Source organism: Plecotus auritus (genome assembly GCF_963455305.1).
Source record: "Plecotus auritus genome assembly, chromosome: 6".
NCBI classification, from domain to species: Eukaryota; Metazoa; Chordata; class Mammalia; order Chiroptera; family Vespertilionidae; genus Plecotus; species Plecotus auritus.
The window spans coordinates 116,869,070-116,896,909 of record NC_137773.1 but is presented as its reverse complement, the minus strand read 5'-3'; the positions used below and the strand labels follow the sequence as shown (position 1 = coordinate 116,896,909).

The 27,840-nt window shown below is 39.7% G+C and overlaps 1 protein-coding gene across 4 annotated transcripts in view; it reads left to right on the top strand.

Moving 5' to 3' along the window:
- The window catches only part of PPP4R2 (protein phosphatase 4 regulatory subunit 2), a 72,511-nt gene that overhangs the window by 32,507 nt on the left and 12,164 nt on the right, over window positions 1–27,840 (top strand). For all 4 annotated transcript variants that reach the window (XM_080676570.1, XM_080676567.1, XM_080676568.1 and 1 more), the window contains exon 3: window positions 14,074–14,244. In XM_080676570.1, coding sequence (XP_080532696.1) covers window positions 14,074–14,244 — 171 coding nt within the window. The remainder of the gene's footprint in view (window positions 1–14,073; window positions 14,245–27,840) is intronic.

Genomic DNA, 27,840 nt, shown 5'->3' with positions numbered 1-27,840 from the left:
AAACCCGCAACCTGGATTTGTGTGCTGACTGGGAATCGAACCCTGCCACCTTTTGGTATACGGGACAATGCTCCATCCAACTGAGCCATACTGGCAAGGGCGTATCTTTATTTATTTAACTTACTTAGAAATTTTAAAGTAGCACACAACTCTGGGTCAAACTTCCAAACACCAATTCTATATAATAAGAGAGGAATATGCTAATTATCCGTTACACCCTGAGGCGTAATGACCAACCGCATAACAACCTGATCACAGATCTGCAGGAGGATGGGGCAGCAAACTACAAGTGGGCGGCTGAGAGCTACAGGACGGGTCAGAGTAGCAAGCAAACGGGAGGCGGGGAGCTACAGGAGGGTGCAGGGCAGCAAGCTATGAGGGAGGGGGCGGGGGGAGCTACAGGAGAGTGGCAGCTACCTACTGGTGCACGGATTCATGTGCAGGACTACTAGTATATAATAAATTTTAGAGAGATTTTCAATAAGGGGCTGAAGGTTGAGCCAAGAGTTAAGTGCAAATCAACTTAACTCAAATACACTTTTTTTGTTTTAATTGGTAGGGCGAGATAGATGAGTAAACTAACTTGAATCTTTAGAATGTTAGATAGAATCCTTATCATGAATATACAAGTTGCCAAAAAAGAAACCTGAGCTTACATTGAAGTACTGTCTGAATGTTTTCTTTACCTGTTGAAGTTTTCATTTTCATCTGATTGCATTCTTTATGTGTACAGCCATCCTGAGATATTTATCACTCTAACTTGAAAAACTCACTTTCAGCCCTGGCCAGTGTGGCTCAGTTGGTTGGAGGATTGTCCCATGCACCTAAGGGTTACAGGTCAGAGTACATGCCCAGGTTTTGGGTTTGATCCTGGTGGGGGCGTTTCCAGGAGAGAGAACTGATAGATGTTACTCTTCTGACATCAACGTCTCTCTCTCTCTCTCTCTCTCTCTCTCTCTCTCTCTCTCTCTCTCTCTCATTCTCTCTCTGCCTTCCTCTCTCTCTAAAATCAATAAAAATATTTCTTTGGGAGAGGATTAAAAAAGAAGAAAAATTCATTTTTGGTGGCAGATACTTTCTCTTCAGAATTTGTGTCATAAGTTGATTCCTTTGGGTCAGGTACTATACCATCTTCAGATATGAACTTGTGTTCTGAGCAAAGAAATGTGTAATATTTCAAAGGTAATTTTAAAATAGAAAAAAATTAGACAAATACATATTTTAACATCACTTCCACATTTATATAAAGAACAGTTTTTATTGCCCTAGCTAGTTTGGCTCAGTGGATAGAGTGTCAGTCTGCGGACCAAAGGGTCCCGGGTTTGTTTCTGGTCAAGGGCATGTACTTCGGTCGCAGGATCCTCCCTGGCCCAATACCTGGTCGGGGCTCATGCAGGAGGCAACTGATTGATGTGCTTCTCTCACATCAATGTTTTCCTCAGTCTTTCCCTGTCTCTTTCACGCTTTCTAAAAATCAGTGGGAAAATATCCTTGGGTGAGGCTTACAAAAAAAAAATTCTAAAAGAACAGTTTTTGTTTTTGAAGCAGTCATTACAAAATGTAAGTCCAAAAATTATGTTCATAATAGTGTCACATGGTAAAAATACTTTTTCCGTAATACAATCATGTGGCATTCCAATTTTCCCAGCACCATTTTTTAAAGTGGCTTTCTTTCCCCTATTGTATGTTGGCTCCTTTGTTAAAAACTAGTTGCCTATATACATGTGGGTTTATTTCTGGGCTCTTAATTCTAAGTGTCTATTTTCTGTCAATACCAGGCCATTTTGATTATTGTTACTTTGTAGTATAATTTCAAGTCAGATTGATTCCTCTGGCTTTGGTCATTTCTTATCAGGTTTGCTTAGGCTATTCAGGCTTTTTTCTGGGTCCACATAAATCTGATGATTTTTTTGTCCTGTTTCTTTAAAAAAATCATTGGTATATTTGGGGGAATTATAGTAAATCTGTATATTGCTTTGGGTTATATGGCCATTTTAACAGTGTTGATTTTTCCAATCCATGAACACAAAATATCTTATTAATATCTTGTATTTTTCAGTGTATTGAAAGTTTATTATTAGGTATTTTCTTCTGTTGTAATTGTAGAAGGATTGTTTTTTTCCTTCCTCTTTTTTTTTGCATTTTTTAAAAATAAATCTTTATTCAGATTAATAGTTGTTCCTCTTTTTCCCCCCATTGCTCCCCTCCATCTGGTTCCCACCCCACACCAAGCCCTTACTCCCCCCCCCCCACTGTCCTCATCCATAGGTGTAAGATTTTTGTCCAGTCTCTTCCCGCACCCCCCACAATCCCTTCCCCCCGAGAATTGTCAGTCCACTCCCTTTCTATGCCCCTGATTCTATTACATTCACCAGTTTATTCTGTTCATCAGATTTTTTATTCACTTGATTTTTAGATTCACTTGTTGATAGATATGTATTTGTTGCCACTTTGTTCATAATTTTTATCTTTACCTTTTTCTTCTTCTTCCTCTTCTTAAAGAATACCCTTCAGCATTTCGTATAATACTGGTTTGGCGTGATGAACTCCTTTAGCTTCTTCTTATCTGTGAAGCTCTTTATCTGACCTTCAACTCTGAATGATAGCTTTGCTGGGTAGAGTAATCTTGGTTGTAGGTTCTTGCTATTCATCACTTTGAATATTTCTTGCCACTCCCTTCTGGCCTGCATAGTTTCTGTTGAGAAATCAGCTGACAATCCTATGGGTACTTCCTTGTAGGTAACTAACTTTTTCTCTTTGTCTTTTGCTCTTGGCATTTTAATTATGATGTGTCTTGGTGTGGTCCTCTTTGGATTCCTCTTGCTTGGGGTTCTCTTTGATTCCTGGACTTGTAAGTCTATTTCTTTCATCAGGTAGGGGAAGTTTACTGTCATTATTTCTTCAAATAGGTTTTCAGTATCTTGCTCTCTCTCTTCTTCTGGCACTCCCATAATTCGGATGTTGGTATGCTTGAAGTTGTCTCAGAGGCTACTTACATTATCTTAATATTTTTGGATTCTTTTTTCTTTTTGCTTTTGCGGTTGGGTGATTTTTGCTTCTTCGTGTTTCCAATCTTTGACTTGATTCCGGGGGTCCTCTAGTCTGCTGTTGGATCTCTGTATATTATTCTTCATTTCAGTCAGTGTATGCTTAATTTCTAGTTGGTCCTTTTTCATGTCCTTGAGGGTCTCACTAAATTTCTTGGAGGTTTCCAGCAGATTCTTGAGTAACCTTATAACCGTGGTTTTGAACTCTATATCCAGTAGTTTGCTTTCCTCCATTTCTGTCATTTGTGACATGTTTCTTTGTCTCCACATTTTGGCTGCTTCCTGAGTTGATAGAGTGGCTTTGTGTGCTAGGTATCCTATACTGTCCAGTGGCTCAGCGTCCCTCATTACCTGAGGTGGACACTCTTGGTGTGCCCCTTTGTGGGCTGTGTGCACAGTCTTGTTGTAGTTAAGCCTTGATTGTTGATAGATATGTATCACTGGGAGGAATTGACATCCAGGCCATTTGGCTGTGAGGATCAGTTGTGTCTATGATGGGAGAACTTTTGTGCTGGAGACACCCTTATGGGGCAAGACTTGCTTCAGTGGGGCTTTGGTGCTCACTGAGTCTGCCCCCTGAGTGTGTCCCTTATGGATCTGAAGAGTTGTAATCTGGATGGTCTCACTCTGACCACTGGGTCCACTGGCTCTTGGATCTCCAAGGAGGTGCAAAAGTCAGCCACTGCCTGAGGCCACCCAGCAGGAGCTACAGAGAGATTTGCAGATTTCTCCTCTTTGTTTGGGGTTTGGAGGTGTCCAGATGAGACCCAGCTGTGAAGCAATGCAAGCTGCTGTGGAGCCTTGGGCCTTCCTTTGGAAGTTCTGGGGCTCTCTGACCCAGCTGCAGTTTGCTAGGTAATTTTAGATTGCAAAAGGCCAGGCCATTCATATGATGCAAAAGCCTCTGTACACAGCTTGGGTGAGGTTGTAAATTGGGTTGGTTGGGGTCTCTGGGAATCACCAGGGCGGAGCAAACAGCAATGGCTGACTGTTAGCCCTGCCCCAAAGAGGCCCCCAGGTCTCTGTGTCCTGTGGCACCGTGCAGGAACAATGATCACTGCAAGCACCTCTGAGAGAAAGCCGCCCTTGCGTTCTGGCCCGATGCCACAGTCCAGTTTTTCCCCCCGTATGAGTCTGGGTCCCCAGAGTCTCACCCAGAACTGGAGTTCAGAGCAATTGGAGCTTGTATCTCCCTCCCGATTGAAAAGGACAACAGCGTACTCAGTTGCCAGGCCCTTTCCGCACATGCGCCTTTGTACCTGCACACTTCACTTCTGCACCTCTGCATCTCCTCCGAGTCTCAGTGTGCTTTTTTCTTGCCTTCTAGTTGTAGAATTGCCACTCAGCCAGCCTTCCCGTGGTTCTGGATAATAACCGTTTTGTCTTGTAGTTGTAGTTTTGAAGTGGTTGTGCGAGGGAGCAAGTTCAGGTGTTTACCTATGCCGCTCGTTTTTCTTAAATTTCATTGTTGCAAAGAATTTTTGTACATTGATTTTGTATTCTACAACTTGATTGTATTTTTTATTGTTCCTACTAACTTCTTGGTGTAGTCTTTAGGGTTTTCTATATAAAGAATCATGTCATCTGCAAAATGACAATTTTACTTCTTCATTCCCAATTTGGATGTCTTTTATTTCTTTCTCTTGCCTGATTGCTCTGGCTAGGACCTTCAGTACTATGTTGAATTATGGTGGTGAGAGTGGACATCCTTGTCTTATTCTTGACCTTATAGAAAAGCTTGAACTTTTTTTGCTATTGAGTATAATAGTAGCTGAGGGTTTGTCATACATGGCCTTACTTGTGTTGAGGTACCTTTTTTTCTACACCCATTTTACTGAGTGTTTTAATCATAAATGGATGTATTTTGTCAAATGTTTTTTGATCTGCATACTACTCTATTTTTATCCTTCATTTTGTTAATGTGGTGTATCATATTGATCGATTTGCATATGTCGAACCATCCTTGTGCTCCTGGAATGAACCCCATTTCAATTTGCTAGTATTTTGTTCAGGATTTTTTCATCTGTATTCATCAGAGATATTAGTGTGTAGTTTTCCTTTTTTGTGTTATCCTTGCCAGGTTTTGGCATCAGGGTTATGTTGACCTCATAAAAAGTGTTAAGGAAGTACTGATTCTTTTTCAGTTTTTTGGAAGAGTTTGAAAAGGATTAGTATTAAATGTTCTTTTTCATATATTTTTATTGATTTCAGAGAGGAGTAGGAACATATATGATGAGAGAGAATTATTGATCGGCTGCCTCCTACATGGCCCTTACTGGCGATTGAGCCTGCAACCAGGGCATCTGCCTTGATTGGGAATCGAACCCTGACCTAGTTCATGGGTCTAGGCTCAACCATTGAGCCACACTAGCCAGGCATTAAATGTTCTTGAATGTTTGGTAGAATTTACTAGTGAAATCATCTGTTTCTGGGCTTTTAGGTTTTTTATTGTTGTTGCAATTCTCTCACTGTTGATTAGTATATTTAGATTTTCTACTTCTTCATGATTCAGTCTAGGAAGGTTATAGATTTCTATGAACTTAACTGTGTCATCAAGGTTATTGAATTTGGTAGCATACGATCTTTCCTAGTATTCTTGTATGATCCTTTGTATTTCTGAAGTGTCCATTGTATTGTAACTTTTACTTCTCTTTTTTAAAAATCTTCACCCGAGGATATGTTTTCTGGGTTTTTTGTTGTTGTTTATTTTTATTGTTTTAGAGAGAAACATTGATGTGAGAAACATCAGTTGGCTGCCTCCCATATGCTCCCCAGCCAGAGATCGAACCCGCAACCCTTTTGTGTAGGGGATGATGCTCCAAGCAACTGAGCCTTCTGGCCAGGGCATGATTCCTTTTTTCATTTCTGATTTTGTTTATTTGCGTCTTTTCTCTTTTTTTCTTTATTGAATCTAGCTTGGGTTTTCATTAATCTTTCCAAATAACCAATTCTTTGTTGCATTATTTTTTTGTAGAATCTTTTCCCAAGTCTGTTTCATTTAATTCTGCTCTGATATTATTTCCTTTCTTCTGCTGACTTGGGCTGCTTTTGTTCCTCTCTTTATAGTTTTTTACAATGTAGTGTTAGGTTGTTTACTTGGGATTTTTCTTATTTCTTGAGATAAACCTGTGATGACATAAACTTCTCTCTTATTACTGTTTTTGCTTCTTCCCAAAAGTTTTAATACGTTGTGTTGCCATTCTTACTTGTCTCTATGGATCTTTTTATATCATTTATTTCTTTATTTGACCCAGTCAATAGTGGCATGTTATTTCATCTTCACATTTGTGGTTTTTTCCACTTTTTGCAGTTGATTTCTAATGTGGTTGAAGAACATGCTTGGTATGATTTCATTCTTAAATTTTCTAAGGTTAGTTTTGTGCCCCAGCATATGATCTATCCTTGAGAATGTTCCATGTGCCCTGGAGAAGAACGTTATATAATCTGGTGTTCTAGGATGAAAGACTCTGTAAATATCAATTAGGTCCATTTGGTCTAATGTGTCCTTTAAGGCCAGTGTTTCCTTATTGATTTTCTATTTGGATGATCTATCTGTAGTTGTTAATGGGGTATTTAGGTACCCTGTTATGATTTTGTTTTTATCAGTTTGTCCCTTTAGTTCTATTAGTAGTTGCTTTATATATTTTGGTGCTTTTTGATTGGGTGCATATATATATCAGTGTTTTATGTTTTGATGTATTGCTCCTTTTATTGTTATAAAATGTCCATTTTTGTCTCTTGTTACCTTTGTTACCTTGAAATCTCTTGTCTGATATGGCTACACCTGCTTTTCTCTGAATGCCAATTGCTTTGAGAATCATTTTCCACCCTTTCACTTTCAGTCTATATATATGTCTTTATAGGTGAGATGTGTCTCCTAAAGGCAGCATATGGTTGAGTTTTTTAAGTTATGTGCCCCAGTTTTGGATTGTGTGTGTGTGTTGGGGGGGGGGGGGGCGGTTACCATTAGATTTATGCAGAAGGAAGTTCTATATATACAGTAGTCATTTATTCCTGAATGCATCTTATCTCTATTTCACTTTGCAAAATTCAGACCTTTACCCCTTCCCTTGAATGAGTTTGTTGTCACAGATTATCTTATTTGTTCTGTGAGTTCATTTCCAAATTGCAGTAGCTATTGTCTTCTCTTTAATGTCTTACCTCCCTTAACCTTGGTTATATTTAAGTGTCTAGTACCCTATTTTATAAAATGGTTGTAATATCCGGCTTCTGTCTGTTAGTCATCTCATTCATATTTCTTATTCATAATTTTGTATCCTTTTGTTCTTTGTTTTAAGTAGAATAACCCCCTTTTCATGTAACTGGAGGTCTTCCGATAGTAATTTCCCTCAGATTCAGTATGTCTAGGAAAGGCTCATTTCTCCTTCATATCTAAAGGATATCTTTGCTGGATGTATTATTTTTGGGTGGCAATTTCTCTTTCAGTAGCTTGAATATTTGATTCCACTCTCCTTGCTTGTAGAGTTTCTGCTAAGAAATCTGACATTAATCTAATGGGATTTCCTTCATAGGCAATTGCCTTATTTTCCCTGGTTGCCTTCAGAATTTTTCTTTGTCATTAATGTTTGACAGCTTTAATACAACGTGCCTTGGAGAAGGCCTTTTTCAAGTGCTCTGTTTGTTTCTTGGATTCGAGGATCTAGCTCTTTCCATAGGTTTGGGAAGTTGTCGGCAACTGTTTGTTTGAATAGGCTCTCTGTCCCTTTCTGCGCTTCCTGGTGTACCTAGTATTCTTAAACTAGAACCCGGTGCATGAAATTTGTGCACGGGGGAGGGGGGTCCCTCAGCCCAACCTGCACCCTCTCCAATCTGGGAGCCTTTAGGGCAGGGGTGGGCAAACTTTTTGACTCGAGGCCCACAATGGGTTCTTAAACTGGACCGGAGGGCCGGAACAAAAGCATGGATGGAGTGTTTGTGTGAACTAATATAAATTCAAAGTAAAGGAGCGAAGGGGAGAGCAAGAGAACCGGATAGAACAGCCGGATCCAGCCCGCGGGCCGTAGTTTGCCCACGGCTGCTTTAGGGGATGTCCTACTGATGGCTTAGGCCCACTCCCCGTGGTTCTCTGCTCTCTTCGGGGGCCTGCTTGCCCCTCACCGTGGGGAGCGCTAAAAGACTGGGGGACTCCGGCGGAGCTGAGGGGACTGGGCGACGCCATTTTTGTAGCGGAGTGATGGTCAATTTGCATATTCCCTCTTTATTAGATAGGGTAGGATTACTCTTTCTGATGGAGTAAGATAGTTTCTCTTCATCTGCCTCATTTCTAGATATGTCTTCCATATCACTAGTTCTTTTTTCCATCTGGTCAGTTCTATTTCCTAAGCTTGCCAGTTCATTCTAAAGTTCATACCTGATAAAGTATTCATTTTGTTTGTTGATTTTACTTCTGAGTTCATTTAACTATCTATATTTTCTTGCGTCTGAGTTTCAGAACTGCAATCTTGAATTCTCTACCATTTAAATCACATTTTTAAGTCTTTAAGTTTACTTTCTGAAGATTTTTCATTTTCTTTTTGGGCTGCCTTGTTTTCTTGGTTATCCATGGTATTTGATTTATTCTCTGTCTAGACATCTATGGAAATGAAATGGGTGTTTTCTTTTTTCTTTTTTTAAAGAGAGGCATGTCTTTAATAGGTTGATAAGTCCTGCTTTTGTTTTCCAATAGGTGGTGATGAGGCAAAAGTCTTTTTCGTTTCTTTTGCAGTGGTCTGGCTTCTCAAATTTTGTGGGGGTGGTAGGGGTGGAGGAAAATGATCTGTATTAAGTGGGAAGGTGGGCATCTCTTTTGTGACCAGGCTTTCTTGGTCTCTGGGCACTGCCCCTGTGGGGAAAGTGAAATCCCAATGCTTCCCACTGCCTTTGTGGCTTTTTTTTTTTTTTTTTTTTAAATATATTTTATTGATTTTTTACAGAGAGGAAGGGAGAGGGTAGAGAGTCAGAAACATCAATGAGAGAGAAACATCGATCAGCTGCCTCCTGCACACCTCCCTACTGGGGATGTGCCCTCAACCAAGGTACATGCCCTTGACTGGAATCGAACCTGGGACCCTTGAGTCCGCAGGCCGACGCTCTATCCACCGAGCCAAACCGGTCAGGGCGCCTTTGTGGCTTTATTCTCCCATAATGGTGACTTGCAGACCTCAGCAGCCTCACCTTTGTATCTCCACCCTGGGATTATCCCCACCTGTCTCCCAGGGCGAAAATGTTTCTGTGGCTCTAGTTCTCAGGTTTGCAGATAATGTGCTCTGCAACCTGACACTCACTGCTACAGCTTCCTCTGCCCCCCCCCCCCCCCCCCCCCGCCCCCAACTCACTCACTCACTCACTCACTCACTCACTTGCTCACTTGCTCTGAGAGGGCAAGGGGAGGCTGCCAGGCTCTGTGGCTTTGTTTATCTGTCTGGAGATAGTGGTTACCAGACAACCAGAGGGGCACTTCTGTGCTCTCAGCACAGGGCCTACTGACCACTCCTACTGGAAACACTCACTCATCTCTCTCTGCTCACTGTATCTTTCTGCTCCTCCCGGCTGAAGGGAGTGACAAAGGCAATCTGATTCCTCCCTCTCCTGGGACTGGAAAGTGAGATCTGAGTTCCAGCTTTGGGCTGCTGGCTGTTTCCAAGGTGTCAATTCAGCGTTTTCTCTTCCCTCCTCCCTTGGACCCTCCCACTCTCCCATCTTTGGATGTTTCAATGCACGGATCTCTCAGAAATGTTTGTGTGTTGAGCAAATAATCTTTTGTTAAATTATGGCTGTTCAAGTTGTAATTTACAAGGCAGAGACCAAGGAGGACCGTCACTCCCTAGATTTTTTTTAAATGGTAGCTGTTAAGTAATGGTACAACCATATGTGATGCAAATTAAAACTCTTCAGAGACTGTCCCATGTATAAGGTGGAGGAACTAAGGGATATTAAACTAGGGTGCCAATTTAAGTAAATAAAAAGAATAGGATAAAGGTTAGTGAAAAATGGATTAAAATGTACTTGATCTCTGGGCAGATTATGGACCATATTTATTATGTTTCTTTCTGTAAATTCTACTTTTTTTACAATGATTACTGTTGATATAACCAGAAAAGGAAAAAAACACGTATCTTTTATTTTTAAACTCTAATATAATCTTGTAATAATCTTACTGAATAGAGCTGTGTTTTCTCATATATCAGGTTGCAGGCTCTATCCCGGCTACATTGGGGGTTTCTCTCTCCCCCTCTCTTCCACTCTCTCTAAAAAAAAATCAATGGAAAAATATCCTCAGGTGAGGATTAACAACAACAAAAATCTGAGTATGTATTTTGGAGGGGGATTTTTATATGTGGAGGAATTGATTCTAAAGTTGAAAATGTTTCTTGAGCACCTGTTTAGAATAAATTTATTTTCATGTTGAAAATAAGGTGTTTTTTTTTTGTTTTCTGGTTTCTACTCACCCAATAAATAAGTACATTTCTGAGAAAATTATTTTTGTCATCAAATTTTCAGTTGATTTGCTCAAGACTTGTTTTTGTACTCAAATTATGTAATTGTCAGGGAAGCATTTTTTGTTTTTATTAACTAGTTGGGTTGCAACAAAAAGCTTTATCTTCTCCATTTTGTAAAGGTGTGTTTTTTTTTTCCCCCATCTATCATGGTGTAACTCAAATTGCATCTCTTGGATCTAATTTAGAGTAACTGTACTAGATATTTGAAACTTAAAAATACAATGTGTTCATAATTTATTCGAGTTGAGCTACTTAATTCCTGTCTGATAATTTAACATCATAGGGTTTTTGAAGCTCCCCACAGTTTGCTTTACCTAGGCCTCATCACTTCTTGTCTGATTATTTCCATTATTCGGTGAATGCATGTATGTATTTGTACACAGGCACATGGATTTCCGGGTGTGTGTGTGTCACAGGTTGATTGGCAAGTGCTTAATGGAAAGATGGGATAAGAAAAAATATGTATGTGGAAATCTTAATTCATAAGACATTATGATTTAGTGGGTGGTTATTAAAACTACATAAAGAATTTTTAATTTATGGAATGAAAAGTGCAAGACTCCTATTTCAATGATAACTTTCCATGGTGCATTTAAGGATTAGTTAAATGCCTATGGGGAGTCTAGTGAAATTCAAAAATAAATTTTAGTAACCACTGACAATTTCATATTAATCAGAAATTAATATTAAGCATATCAAAAAATATAATGTGCTGCCTCTGCTTGTTAACTGCAAATTCCCCTTTCTCAGGAAAGGAGGGAAAAGGTAGCTATGCAGATAGCTTTTAGTGGTCATCCTCATCCAATTTTTTAATAGTGGTAATAAAATTTACATGCTATATATATAACTCAGTGAATGAAATTGTCAGGTCACATGTCAGCTTTGTGCTTCATTTTTTGAGGAACATCCAAACTATTTTCCCAAATGTCCACACCATTTTGCATTCCCTTCAGCAATTTGCCTACATCCTTCCCAACACTTGTTACTGTCCATCTTTTGAATTACAGCCATGTTAGTGGGTATGAAATGGTATCTCATTGTGGTTTTTATTTGCATCTGTTAAGCATCATCTTTAGAGATATGCCTGTTTGAATCTCTTGTCCATTTTTTAAAACTTTTTAATTGGGGTAAAATATACGTAACATAAACTTTATAATTTTAAGTGTGCAATTCAGTGACATTAAATACATTCACAATCTTGTGCTAAAGCCACCACCACCACCACCACCACCACCCACCTCCAGACCTTTTTCATCTTCCCAAATTGAAACTCTGTACTAATTAAACAGTAACGCTTTACCCTTTCCTTCTCCCAGCCCCTGGCAAATGCCTTTCTGCACTCTCTTTGAATTGGACTATTTTAGTACCTCATATAATGGAAGCATAAAATACTTACTCATTTTGAGTTTGACTTATTTCTCTTAGCCTATGTCTTTATTTAAGATTAATCCATGTTGCATCATGTGTCAAAATTTCCTTCTTTTTAAGGCTGAGTAATATTCCACTGTACATGTATATACCACATTTTGTTTATCCATTCATCTGTTGGTGGACATTTGGGTAGTTTACATCTTTTGGTTATTGTGAATAATACTGCTGTGTACATTGGGGTACAATGTATGTGCTCGAGTACCTGCCTTCAGATCTTTTGGATAGCTACGTAGGAGTGAAATTGTCCGATCGAGAAACTACTATACTGTTTTACACAGATGCTGCAGTATTTTTCATCCCCTTCAACAGTGCACAAGTGTTCCAATTTTTTTACATCCTTGTCAGACAATACTTGTGTTTTGTTTTGTTTTCCTTTTTTAAATAACAGCCAACCTAATATAGGTGGAATTCTATCTTTGTGGTTTTGATAAATATCCCTGATGATTAGTGGTGTTGAGCATCTTTCAATGTGCTTATTGGCCATCTTTGGATAAATGTTTATTTTAGTACTTTGCCCATATTTTAATTGGGTTGTTTGGGGTTTGGGTTGTTGAGTTATAGTTCTTTACTTTTATTTCATTTGTTTATCTTCAGTGTCACAATATATTTTATATCAATATTGGTTGATGTCTCCCAGCCCCTGGCAAAGGCCTTTCTGCTCTCTGTCTCTTTGAATTAGACTATTCTAGTACCTCATATGAATGTATCAGGAACCTTCAAAGTTCATAGTGATGAATAAACATTTTTTAGACTAGTTTTTTGGTTAATTTTATCATTGGCCATAAATATTTGAGTTGTTTATCTTAAAGTGATAAACATTTGTTTTTTAGAAAAGTACAATAATCAGTTTTTTCTTGAGATGTCCATAGTATTTTGCTATGCAGAAGTACTTTGTACTTCTCATTTTGTTATACAGAATATTAAAACAAAAATGATGTGTATTAAAAAGTTGATATTTAATAAAATTAGTAAATGTTTTGTTTATTAAACTTTCAGTGAAACAGGTTTGCTTTGGTTTGTTTTACTGTGAAATTGTTGCAGTGAAGATGATGATGACTACTAATAGTACAGTTTGGTACTTGCCTTGATTTGTGGTAAAGTGTCATCATTTTTACCCATTGCTACTTTTGTAACAGTAGCCCAAGAATCAACACAGATATTTTGTTATGTAACAAATGGGGGGAGGGTAGGATTCTTTACTAGATTATATAAGCACTAGAGGACCGTGCATGAAATTTGTGCACGGGGCGGGGGTTATCCCTCAGCGCAGCCTTCACCCTCTCCAATCTGGGACCCCTTGGGGTGTGTCCAACTCATGATCCGGGACTGCTGGCTCCTAGCCGCTCACCTGTCTGCCTACCTTATTGCCCCTAACCGCTCCCCTGCTAGCCTGATTGACGCATAACTGTTCCCCTGTTGGCCTGATGGCCCCCAACTGTCCTCCCCTGCCGGCCTGTCCCCCCTCAACTGCCCTCCCCTGCTGGCCTGTTTGCCCCCAATTGTCCTTCCCTGCTGGCCATCTTGTGGCGGCCATTTTGTGACAACCTGAGGGCGTCCATCTTGTGGCAGTGTCACACGAGGGTGTTGCACGAGGGCGTAACGCCACCTAGGCTTTTATTATATAGGATTATAGCTTAGGGTATGGCATCATTTTGATTTATACACTGATATTATAAATATGAACTTGGGCCAGTATCTAATAATGTATTTTAAATGGGACAGTTACACCTTCCTGGTTAGACTTTTTATGTGGCAGAGAATGTAAACAAAATAGTGTTATAAAATGCTAAGAATAGGGTGTAGCACATAAATGGCTTTCAGCCAGAGGTACTTCATTTAAAAAATTTTTTTTATCAGATATTAGATTTCATTTGAGTCAAGAGTTGGGAGAAATGGGTGGAACCAGATTGGAGCTTATGAGCCAGATTGATCAGGCATAGTGCATACTGCTGAACAAAGACATTCTTACTTCCACTACTTATTAGATCTTCATTTTGGTGGCATTAGTGACGGTAAATTCTCTATTTGTGCTTTGTGTTCAAGAATTGTAAAGCTACGTGGTATTATAGTTGTTGTTTTTTGTTTTTTGCTTGTAGGATTCAGTGGTCCCAATTTAAAGGCTATTTTACTTTCAAACTGGAGAAAGTGATGGATGATTTCAGAACTTCAGCTCCTGAACCAAGAGGTCCACCCAACCCTAATGTTGAATATATTCCCTTTGATGAAATGAAGGAAAGAATACTGAAAATTGTCACTGGATTTAATGGGTATGCACTTAATACTATTTTAAAGGTTTGCTCTTTAGATTTTTCTTTAAGTTTTGATGCATCTGGTTGTTTGACTATCCATTCGATTTAGTTCTGTGATATATATAGTAGTTACTGATTTTCAGCTTACAAATATTTAAAATATGTACAGTATTAAATTTTTTTGATAAGAGTTTATTTGAGCCAAACTGATGAAACATGCTGGAAAGCAAGATCTCAAATGCAGATGACAGTTTTACAGTTTCTTTCATGCATTTGGAATTAAGGAGGGGAGTAAGGAAGATTAGATAAGGTGAGAAAAAGCAAGTTGGGGATTGAATTGCAGCATAGATCATTTGCTCTCCAGAAGGAGGGGTCTGTAAAGAGACATTTCAAAAGGTGTTATCCCACATGCAAAGAAATAGTGGACAGGGCTTGTTTAAGGCAAAGATAAGTTGTTCAGTAAAGAAGTTCTATGCCTGGGGCTTGACTACCAACCATGACCTGGCCCAGTGATGAATTTATGATCAAATCACCCTGTTAGGTTATATTCCAAGAACCCCGTTTACATTTACAGTTCCCCTGTTTGGTCATAAATCAGTTCAAAGGATTCATTGATGAACCTTTTGGTCCAGTAGTGTGGTCTCACTGCACTAGGAGGGCTCATTATTAGGAAGTCTCAATATGGACATTGTCCTGTTGACAGTTGGGGGTGGGATCTGAGTTAAGGCTGAATTTTCTCCCAAAGGAAAGGGCAGGTAGATGGAAGGCAGTCATAAGGCTAAAAAATACCACTCTGGGTCATTTCTATAACTAGCATGATCTGAGTTTTGTCATGTCTCATTTTTATATATTTGGCATCTAGTATAACATTTATATAAGCCATGAAAAGAGGATTAACAGTTATTTTATACATGTTCAATAATCATAAATAGTTGGGCTATATAGAAAAACACAAAGAACAAATGTAACTATTATGACTAATATCATTAGCAGACAGGTAGAGACAGTAAAGACAAAATGGATTCTGAGTTCAGTATCAATCCATAGGCATGAAGGCTTTGTCAATGTCTTGGGATTGCTGTCTACCTCTGATGTCAGCAGGTTCTCATCCTTGAGTCTTTTTTTTTTTTTTTTACATTCTTTTTTTTTATATATATTTTTATTAAGGTATTATATGTGTACATATCTTACCATTGCCCCCACCCCCCACCCCACTCCCATACATGCCCTCACCCCCCAATGTTTTGACATCTGTTGGTTACTCTTATATGGAGGAGTCTTTGATGTTTGTTGTAGGTGGAGGCAAGTGTCAGAGGCAGGGGTAAGTGTTCATTTGTATTTAGGTGCCTGATAAGTTTCCTGCCAAACAGGTTGGAGAGTGTCTCTTACTTGATGTCCTTCCCAAAAGTAATATCTAAAGTCTGTGTCTCCTTAGAATTAACTGTGAAAGGAAGCAGCTACCATCTTGGCATTTTCTTTTTTTAAAAAAATATATTTTATTGATTTTTTTTTTTTTACAGAGAAGAAGGGAGAGTGATAGAGAGTTAGAAACATCGATGAGAGAGAAACATCGATCAGCTGCCTCCTGCACACCTCCTACTGGGGATGTGTCCGCAACCAAGGTACATGCCCTTGACCGGAATCGAACCTGGGACCTTTCAGTCAAACCGGTTAGGGCTTGGCATTTTCTTGAAGTGGCTCTGTCAAACCTTGGCAATCGTGTAAGATGTTTCCTTTCAATAAGGTCAGCTCATAAGTTCCTTCAGGTAAGTTCAGCTTAAATGCACTCTGATGCATAGAGGAACGTAAAAAACTGAAAAATGGAGAGCCAGGGAGCAGAGAAGAGCCAAGCGGCTGTCTCTTGGGTTTCCCATAGCCCCAACTATTTATTATTTGTTTTAATCAATTCTTTTCCCATACAGTTTAGCATAAAAGACAAAATCCTTTGAGGTGCTCCAGGGGCCCTTCTTTAGCTTGGCAGATATGTGAATACATTTTATAACCTCTAGAAACAGGCATTTTACTGGCAGATATATTTAAGGCATTGCGTAACTTCTAGAAACATTTCATAGACATCAAAGTCAGATACTAACATACACTTATTTTTGTGAAACCCAGGTAAAAATAAAGATATGTCTATGTTACTTAAACCTACAAAGTTAAGCTAGCTTTTATTTACAAGTATTTTTCTTAAGTCATGTGAATTTAAAAAGCATTTGCGTTTCCGTATTTCTACGAATTTTCGAATACCCAGTCCTTATAAGCACTTGCCTTTCAATTAATTGTAACAATACCATCTAGATATAGAAATTGCACATTTATAGCATACATATAATAGATGTACAGGATAGACAAAAATAAACTGTTGGATTCAAATTTTATTTTCAAGTCAAGTTCCAAATGACCTTTCATGTTTTTAATACCTCAAAGAATTGGGTTGACACCTAAAAGACATAGATTGACCCATTTATCTAAATCCTTTTTGAAGCTTTGAGAGACCAATTAAATATGCTTTCCATTCTTACTGCCTAATTTTATAGCTGCCTTTTTCTAATTGTGTGTGCAAAAATTATTTTAGAAGTATCAAAGGATCCTCATCTTGGCCATCTTAATACCAGGTGTACTGGCTAATAATGTGGATTTTTTTTCAATAGATGGAGTTACACATATGTTGATATATATGCAATTTGATATGTATGCTCTTTTGTTGTATTGATAACAAGCTTCAAAATTTCATATGTCAAATTTTCTGAAGGTGTTAACATCACAGATATTTTTACGCTTAAAAATGAATTTCGTGCCAAAAAAAGAGCATTTGCGGGAAGTTTAATTCATTACTTTATTTTGAAGAAAAGTGCTGCTGAAAGTTATCATATACTTTGGGAAGCTTATGGTGAACATGATCCATCTCAAGATACTTGGGAACGCTGGTTTAAACGCTTTAAAAATGATGATTTGGATGTGAAAGACAAAGAACGTCCAGGTCAACTGAAAAAGTTTGAAGACCAACAATTACAAGCATTATTGGATGAAGATGCATGTCAAACTCAAAAACAACATGCAGAAAGAATAAATGTTGTTCAGCAAACAATTTCCGATCATTTACAAGCAATGGGAAAGATTTTAAAGGAAGGAAAAATGGGTGCCACATCAACTGAATGAAAGACAAATGGAAAACCGAAAAGTCATCAGTAAAATGTTGCTTCAGCAGCACGAAAGAAAGTCTTTTTGGCATCGAATTGTGACTGGCGATGAAAAGTGCACTTATTTTGAGAATCCCAATGCACAAAATCATGGGTTGATCAGGTCAACCATCAACATGGACTGTAAGGCCAAATCGCTTTGGAAAGAAGACAATGCTCTGTGTTTGGTGGGATCAGGAAGGTGTGGTGTATTATGAGCTTCTAAAATCTGGTGAAACCGTTACTGCTGATCGCTACCTACAACAAATAATCAATTTGAACCACACTTTAATCGTGAAATGACCAGAATGGGGCCAGAAGACACGGCAAAGTAATTTTGCTTCATGATGACGCACCATCACACACTTCAAAACCAGTTAAAGACACGTTAAAAGATCTTGCTTGAGAAGTATTAACCTACCTGCTGTATTCACCAGACCTTGATCCTTCAGATTACCATGTGTTCCGATCCACTTTCTGAGCAGCACCTCAAAACGTACGAAGAAGTGGAACATTGGGTCTTTGAATGGTTTGCCTTAAAACAAGAAAAGTTATATTGGGACGGTATCCACAAATTACCTGAAAGATGGGGGAAATGCATAGCTAGCGATGAACGTTACTTTGAATAAAGCACTTTTGATGTTTCTCTTGAAATTATCGTGTTTTCTTTGATTATAAAATCCGCATTATGAATGGTATGCCTGGTATTAATGGGAGGCTGACTGTCATGGGCCTTGTTGGCCAGGGAGGCATGATTTTTCCATTAATTTTGAGATCTGTAGAGTTTGAACAAACTTCTAGGGAAAACAGTCCTTACATGCAAACCAGTCCTTCCAGGAGCCAGATGTGGTGGATGGCCCTGTAGGACAGTTTTACATGGTAGAGGAAATTTTTCCTCAGGCAACACCGCAGAGAGTCTTAGTCACCTAAGAATACGCGAGCAAGGGCCACCAAGAGCTTACCAGACACCTCCAAAACCTGAATGCTTTCCAAGGCATGGGCCCCTCCCTCAGACCCTTTCTTAGGGTGAACCCATTTCAGTGTGCCCTGCCCTTTTCCCTGGGGCTCCCTCTGGCTTCTCTGGTATCAGCTGCACTGAATGTCCCCTGGCATCCATCTCCGCCACTCTGGATTTGGGGATCTGAACAACTATTGTCACCCCATTGGCTGTTCAGGTTGGGGAAGCAAAGTGTACTTTCTCTTTCTGAGCTAAAGAGAGTTTAGTCTCATTTGATCAGCAAATATTTTTTTCATACTCTTAGTAAGCAATCCAATTAAAAGCAGCAACCCATTTTGTTTTCCTTGCCCTCAGTTATCTCAACCCTTATCCACCTTGAGGATTTTCTAAGAACAGCTCAAATAAAGTCATGGCCTGCTGCTTAAAGCAAGGAGGCCCATAATTCCAGGAGAAGTCTCACCCAGTTTACCCGATGTGAAGGAGGGAACTGGTGGGCACAGTGGACTCTTGCTTTTACCCAGCACAGGGTCCGGGTCTGCAGGGTTGTCCTTCAGAATCCTATCAACTATGTCAAATAAATGTTGACCTAAACATCCAAACTTTTAGAGAATTTTTATGAGTTTGAGCCAAACTGACAACATATGCCTGGGACAAAGATCTCAAATGCTCCCTGTAGCTTTTTTTAAAACTTGAACTACCTTAATGGATATCAGTGCCTTTCAGACTTGAAATGGGTATAATAATCAAACAGGAAACATTTTAATGGGTCCTTTTTGCATTTTATATTTAGTGTTATTAATCGTTATACTTTGTATAGAAGTTACACATATGAGATGTCACATTAAAAAAACACACAAATTAACAATTTATGTTAAGTATTTTACTTTAGTGACTTTAAAAAAATATTTCAGGAGTTCTCTTCTTTTTTCCCAACTAACCATTTTCAGCCCTATGTAAAACATTGCACTTGAAAAGATACTCTCCACTATAATAAAACTGTTATTTAAAAAATGTTGCTGTGTCTCATTCTGTGTCATTTTGAATACTTTCCAGGGCAGTATTTTTAGGGTTTTCTTTATTGAAGGGGAGAGTAGTGCAATATTTAGTTTGGCATTAACAATTTAGAGTGTGGAGTGACAATACCAAATTTAGTGAATTGTGGGTATGTTAACTATAAATTCATATTTAGGGACAGATTTTATTTGAAGGGGTTTCACTTGTGAGTATTTTTAGTTAGCAAAATAGTCTCATTCTTTACTTCAGCTATTTTATCACATGGGATTTCCAACAGATAGTGTAATTCAGTATTCCATGTTCCTTTGTTTTTAAGTTTAGGAGTTTTACTTAAAATATCAAATCCTTATGCTTTGATGCCAGGCCTGTTCCTAAAATATTTTATTGGGGAATGGAGGAAAATTACAGCTTTGAGTTCCATCAATGATAGTTGACCTTGAGGATTTAGGATGGGAAAGAGACTTATTTTCAATGTGTACTCTGTTGTACTGTTGAAAGTTATTTAACCATCTATACTAATAATAGCCTCAGTGGTCGTCATGTCCTCATGTAGTCACAAGATGGCCGTCACAAGATGGCCACAGGCACAGAGGAGGCAGGGCCCGGGGGCCGCTCCGTGTGGTAAGGCCTGGGGGTCCTGCAGCTCTGCGCGACGCCTAGGAGGCCGGTCCTGGCGTCTCCGCTGCCTCATGTGGAGGATGTGGGTCCCGGCAGAGGAGGCGGGTTGTGGCAGGGGAGGGCAGTTGGGGGCCATCTGGCCAGAAGGGGAGGGCTGTTGGCGATCAGGCTGGCGGGGGGCGGGGGCAGTAAGAGGCGACCAGGCCGGTGTTGGGGGTATAGTTGGGGGTGACCAGCCTGGCAGGGAGTGCAGTTGGGGGCGATTAAGCCAGCAGGGGGGGGCAGTGAGGGGTGATTAGGCCAGTGTGGGGGGGGCAGTTATGGGCGACCAGGCAATGGGAGGACAGTTGGGGGCAACCAGGCTGGCAGAGGGTGCAGTAAGGGGTGACCAGGCCAGCAGGGGAAGGGGGCAGTTAGCGACCAGGTTGGCAGGGAGGGGGCAGTTGGGGGTAACCAGGTCGGCACGCAGAAGCATTGAGGGGCGATCAGGCCGGCGGGCGGGCGGGGGGAAGTTTGGGGCGGCCAGGCAGGCAGGTGAGCCATTAGGAGTCAGTGGTCCAGGATTGTGAGAGGGATGTCCCCCAAGGGGTCCTGGATTGGCGAGGGTGCAGGCTGGGCTGAGGGGGACCCCCCCCCCCCCCCATGCACAAATTTCATGCACCGGGCCTTTAGTCCTACCTAATAAAGAGGGAATATGCTAATTGACTGCCATGCTCTCAAAGATGGCAGCGCCCACAGCCACAAGATGGCAGCACCCAGTCCCCTCAGCCCCCCAGCCAACTAGGGCCAGCCTGAGGCGCAGGCAAGCCTCAGATAGTGGCTGCTGAGCCACTCAGGGCCGGCCTAAGGGACAACCAAATGACTGAACAAGCAGGCTGCGTGGGGCAACCAGGCCGGCAGGGGGGTTAGTGAGGGACGATCAAACGACTGAACAAGCAGGCTGTGTGGGGCGAACAGGCCAGTTGGGGGGGGGGGCCATGAGTGGTGACCAGGCTGGCAGGGGGGCAGTTGGGGGAGACCAGGCCAGCAGAGGGGCTGTTGGGGGCGGCCAGGCTGGCGGGGGGGGGGGGCAGTTTTGGGCCACCAGCCGGCAGGAGGGGCAGTAAGAGGTGATCAGGCTAGCAGTGGGTGGGGAGGTGGGTGCAGTTGGGGGCAACCAAGCTGGCAGGGGGGCAGTTGGGGGCGACCAGGCTGGCGGGGGGGGCAGTTAGGGGCAACCAGGCCGGCAGGGAGGGGACAGTTGGGGGCGACCAGGCCGGCAGCAGGGGGCAGTTAGGGGTGACCAGGCAGGCAGGCGGGTGAGCAATTAGGAGCCAGCAGTTCAGGATTGTGAGAGGGATGTCCTGGATTGGAGAGGGTGCAGGCTGGGCTGAGAGGACACTCCCCATCGGGCCTCTAGTATATATGTATATATAAAAAAAAGTATATATAAAAGTCTAAGCCACCGTTAAAACGGAACGACTGGTCTACCAGTCACTATGGCACACACTGACCACCAGGGGACAGACACTCAATACAGGAGCTGCCCCCTGGTGGCCAGTGTGCTCCCACAGCCAACCTCCTGTGGTCCCCTCACACTCCCCCACCCCCATAGGCTTCGATCACTGGCCAGGCCAAGGGACTCATACATGAATTCATGCACCGAGTCTCTAGTATACATATACTTATTGATGCTACTTTTTTTACGCACATACCCACAAGAAGTCACATACTGTTTATTAGAAATACGTTGCATAAGATTTACTACTGATTGAAATGTGTTCAAGATAAGAATGCTTTGGGATGTTTATAAATAGTGCATAGACAAATAGATATTAGACATTATGGTGATTCATCTTTTCAGTAAATTATGGCTACCATTTTTTAATTTTCTTTTTTTTAATCTTCACCTCCGAGGATATTTTTTTCATTGACTTTTAGAGAGAATAGGAGGGAAAGGAGGGAGGCGGGAGAGAGAGAACCATCTACCTGAGAAAAACACATCAACTGGTTGTGCCCTTGAGTGGGAATCGAACCTGAGACCCTTCAGTCAATGGGCAGACACTCAAACCGACCAGGGCTATGGCTACCATTTAAACATAAGAGTTAAGGAGAAACAGGTCAAATTATACCACTGCTTTGTGAATGTTAAGCTAATTTATTTGTGATTCTGAATTAGTAATACCACTTTCAATTCTTTCAAATTAAATTGGACCAGACATTGATATATGTAGACTATTAAATAAATCTAAATGGATTTGTTAATCTGTGAAACAGGTAACTGACCTACTTTCAAAAATGACTTGGTCATTAAATACCTAAGCATACTTAAACATAATTGCTTTTAAAATATTTTTCATCTTTGAGCCATAAGTATTTTTGAACTTTAATTTTTAGAATGACAGTTTATGAGTCATTTTCTAATCAAGCATAATCCAGTCTTAGTGATATGTTAATATTTTTTTAAATTTACCCTTTTTTGTCTGTACTATAATATCATATATTGGTACATTAAAACATGCCTATATCTTCCAATTTTATTTTCACGTTTTGAATATAAATTGTTTAAACAGTATAGTGAACACTCCCTCTTCTCTCCCCAGTCCCCAAAAAGGCTGCCTTTGAGATAAATCTCTCCTTTCTTTCCTTCTTCCCCCTCCTGCCTTAGCAGTTCCAGGGTGATTTACACTGTGTATACATACTCTGGTTGAGGAGAAGAGGCATTAAAAACTCCCCTCTCTTTCCTGCATTCTTTGGTTAGTGAGGAGAAACATTTGTTCTCAGTATAAGGTTTTGCAACAAGCTAGCCTACATGTTTGGCCTTGTTTAATTTCTTTGTGTCTCAGTTTCTCTATTCCTCATGCATGCCCTGGAATTTTCCTAGCTTCTCACTATCCTGTAACAATAGGAGTATTTAAAAGAATCAAAGTAGGACTGTGTTAGATGCTAGTTGTGTTTTCCTTTTGGAAGAGCTTTGATAATCTCTCTTTACAGCTCTGTCTTGTTTTTTTTTTTTTTAAATGGCTGCATTATTTTCTATTATATGAACAGGTTATAATTCATTTGCCCTTTCCCCATTGGTGGCAGATGTTTAATTTTTGGCTGTTAACAGTACTTATAACGAGCATCCTGGTACACACCTTCTTGTGTTGATGAATGTCATGTATTGATTATATGTATAGATTTATTGTTGCCTTTTTAAAATTTGTAGAAATGGAATTGCTAGGTCATATTATATGTACACTTAAAATTTTCATTGATACTTCCAAATTGACCTCACAAATGAACGCTTCCATGTGTACATGAGTGCAGATAGTGGAATTCTTCCTTATTTTTGGGTGTATGTGCATGGATTTGTTTGTTAGATTGCAAGTGAAATTGAACATCTTTTTATGTACTTACTGACTTATGAATTTGTTTCATATTCTTTTTTTATTATCTTTTGGCTGATTTTCTAATAGGCAAGTTCCTCTTGTTTTGCTTTTGTTTTTAATTAGTAAAAACTACATGGTTTTAGTAAATGCTACATGGTTTTTGGACATGAAAAAGATTATCAGTTTTTTAAAATTACTTTTGTATGTTGTCATCTTATAAATTTTCTCACTTTGAAGTGGAAATTGTCCATTCACATGTTTGCTTGATTTCCTGAACTGTAATATTCTAGAAAAGCTAGGGTAACATCTTTTTCTTTTCTTTTCTTTTTTTTTTTTTTTTTGGGTAACATCTTTTTCAAACAAGGCCTGAAATAGTGAATGCCTAAACATAAATAATAGGTTCAAAAACAAGTATTGAATGAATAAAGGAAAGGAATAAAGGCACATTTCTATATCTATATTTGGTTTGTTGGGGCATGTTAAATAGACTTAATGGGGCATGTAAAATAGAATTACAGGGTTGAATGTTTAGTTAGGTAGGTCCTTTATTATTTTTTTAGTTCTTTTCAGATTACCTTTGAACTTTAAGATTTTATAAGAGAAGATAGATTATAGTTATTCTCCAGAACTGAAGTTACTTTTTTTTAGGTGAGAAGGCACCAAAAATTAAAATAAAACTAGAAACTTAATGTGATGGTCAATTAAAAACATATTTGTTGCCCCTTTATGCCCTCTGTTTGGTATTATAATAAACAAGAAGAGTATATGGACTTATTCGATCAAACCAGGGCCACTTTTTAAAATCTTCTTATCATGGACACCGTGAATATAATTTAGAAACAGCTGCTTTTGAGGGGTAAAGAAAATGTAACTTACATTTCTAGAGGTTTTAAAAAATTGTCCTCTGAATTATTGAGACTGGAAGAATTAATGAATGTAAATGTAAATTAATTAAGTCTTGTCTCTCCTTTGACAATAATGTTAGACCTACAACCTCTCTAAAACAAGCAGGAAGAAAAATAAATAAATAAGTCTATATATATAAAAACCCAGTGACCAGAACGGTGAACGACCGGTGGCTATGACGTGCAAATATCCCGATCGGGGGCAGGGCCGGCCGCCAACCACCTATGGCCCCTCCCCCCTGCCGGTCAGTTGCCTGTGGCCCCCATTGGGGTGGGCTAGCCAGACCCCACCCGTGCACGAATTCATGCACCGGGCCTGTAGTAAATAATAAGCAGGAAGTTTTACTTATTTTGGGTAGTTGACTAAAATATAATGTGGCTATGCAAGAGGGGTCTGGAAAAAAGTACAGAACCACCTGATACCTAAAAAACTTTGTTACATCATCCCTAAGGCAGGCATAGTCATAACTAAGAGGTGCTTATTATCATCTGGCATGATAGTCTTTCTGACTTTTGAATTTCTTCTCTAAAGTTATTTTAATATACACGATTAATCAAATTTTGCTTAGTCCTGAAAACTTTTCACATGATTGTTTTATGTGTATGCCCAAACACAGACATTTCTTGTAAGTTTCTGCACTTCAGAACCTCTTTACACGTCTTTTAAAAGTCACGTGAGATTTTTATACTCTTAGGTCTGGCTTGTAGATATAAAACACATACTTCATATTTTATTTTTGTTTGCTTTACAGTTTAAGATTATTCTAGCCTTCTTTGTTACTTTGTTCTCTTACTTCCCTGACATATTAGTGCTTACTGGATTTTCCGCTGCTTGGTTGGTTTGGAGAAAGAGTTTTTGCACTTTTTTTTTTTTTTTTTTAAATATATTTTATTGATTTTTTACAGAGAGGAAGGAAGAGGGATAGATAGTCAGAAACATCGATGAGAGAGAAACATCGATCAGCTGCCTCTTGCACACCTCCCACTGGGAATGTGCCCGCAACCAAGTTACATGCCCTTGACCGGAATCAAACCCGGGACCCTCCAGTCCGCAGGCTGACGCTCTATCCACTGAGCCAAACCGGTTTTGGCGAGTTTTTGCACTTTTAAAAAGTATTTGTGTCATTGCTGGTTGAACATATTTTTCTAGTAGTTCAAATGTGTTTATTTACTTTTTCTTCACTCCCTTTCATTCTATTTAGCATAACTAATTGCTAATCAGATTAATTTAGTAACTGCCCCTCCTTACTCTACTCCCCTCCCCCCCAAAAAGTGTTGTCTCGTAATATGGTCGGAGGTGATGCTTTCTCTAATAAAATTTTTTAAATTGAAAGGTAGGAACTAGCAGAAATCTAATGAATTTTTTCTTGATGACTTTATTTGATGCAAGTTAAATAATTCATACTACTGTAGGCTTTTGATTAAAAGTATTGACAATTGCTAGAGATTTATTTTGGGATGGAAAATGGTACAGGTATTAGTTTATTTATCCTTATTGTAAGAGTCTGCTTCTTTATTTTCTTAAATTTTTCTTTAAAAAAATACATGCTTATTGATTTCAGAGAGGAAGGGAGAGGAAGAAAGAGATAGAAACATCAATGATGAGAGAGAATCATTGATTGGCTGCCTCCTGCAAGTCCCCTATTGGGGATTGAGCCTGCAGCCCGGGCATGTGCCCTTGACTGGAATCAAACCTGGGACCCTTCAGTCCACAGGCTGACACTCTATCCATTGAGCCAAACTGGCTAGGGCTATTTTCTTCATTTTTTATACTTACCATTTCACAATGACATCTTCAATAAATCTCAGAATTTCTGGAGTTTGGTTTAAGGTATAAAATCCTCCTATATAATAAAAGGGTAATATGCAAATTGTCCCCTCCACTGGGAGTTTGACTAGAGTTCAACCAGGGGGTGGGGTTGGCTGGCCCGGCCCGATTGACCCTGATTCGGGTGGGCTGGCAGGACCCCACCTGTGCACGAATTCGTGCACCAGGCCTCTAGTATATGCATGTGAATATTGATGTATGTGTATATTTTATCCACAGATTAAATAAAGTGTGAGTATAGAAAGAACCTATTGCTTTCAAGCATGTCAAACTCGCAGTTGGCGGGCTGTGAGAGTTACATGCTTGCAGTTTAAGTAAAGATAATATTGCAGAAAACCAGCGGCATTTCTGTCTTTTGTGGGGACTTCAGAGGAAACAAAACTGAACCCATTCAGCCTTTAAAAATTGTGAGATATTTAAGTTAGTTTCCACCTAAATAGTGTTAACTAAAGCACAAAACAAAAGTGAATTGGCTATTTTAGCTTTTTTCTTAAATAAGATGTTTGATTTAATTATTATCTCTTTAGCCTTTTACACTACTGGCCTCTTCGTTATATTTTGTATTTATCTTTTTTTTTTTAAATTATGTTTTTATTCATTTGAGAGAGAGAGAGAGGACTGGAGAGGGATAGAGATATAAAAACATCTACAAGGGAGAAACATAATCTATCAGCTGCCTCCTGCATACCCTTTTACTGGGGATCCAGCCTGAAAGCCAGGCACGTGCCATAACAGGGAATCAAACCGTGACCTCTTGGTTCCTGGGTCAAGCTTAACCGCTAAGTCACATTGGCTGGGCTGTATTTATCTTTTTCTTGAAGAAAGGTGCTTGTACACGTAGAGATGAGGTAGTTGATTATCTGATTTTATTTATCTTAGACTTCAAGTCAAATGCATATTTATTTTTTTATATTTTATTTTGTGTTTAATCTTTATTGTTGAGAGTATTAGAGATGTCCCCCATTGCCCCACTTTACCCCGTTCCTGTCCCACCCCAGGCCTTCACCACCCTACTGTCTGTGTCCATAGGTAAGATCTTTGGTTAATCTCTTCCTGTCCCTGCCTCCCCCCTTCCCTCTGAGATTTGTCAGTCTGTTCCATGCATCCATGCCTCTGATTCTGTTTTATTCACCAGTTTATTTTGTTCATTAGATTTCTTGTTCATTTTTATTTTTAGATTGATTTGTTAATAAATATGTATTTGCTGCCATTTTTTTCACGTTTTTTCTTTTTGATTAAGGTATTACATATGTGTCCTTATCCTCCCATTGCCCCACCACCACCACTCCCACCCCTCCCCGCCTCCCTCTCATGCCCTTACCCTCCTGGTGTCTGTGTCCTTTGGTTATGCTTATAAGCAGGCATACAAGTCCTTTGGTTGATCTCTCCCCTTTACCCCCACTCTTCCCTACCTTCCCTCTGAGGTTTGAGCATCTGATCGATGCTTCTTTGTCTCTGGATCTGTTTCTGTTCATCGGTTTATGTTGTTCATTATATTCTATAAATGAGTGACATCATGTGATATTTATCTTTCTCTGACTGGCTTATTTCGCTTAGCATAATGCTCTCCAGTTCCATCCATGCTGCTGCAAGTGGTAAGAATTCCTTTTTTTTTTTTTTTTTTTTTTTTACTGCAGCGTAGTGTTCCATTGTATAGATGAACCACAGTTTTTTAATCCACTCATTTGCTGATGGGTATTTAGGCTGTTTCCAAATCTTAGCTATGGTAAATTGTGCTGCTATGAACATAGGGGTG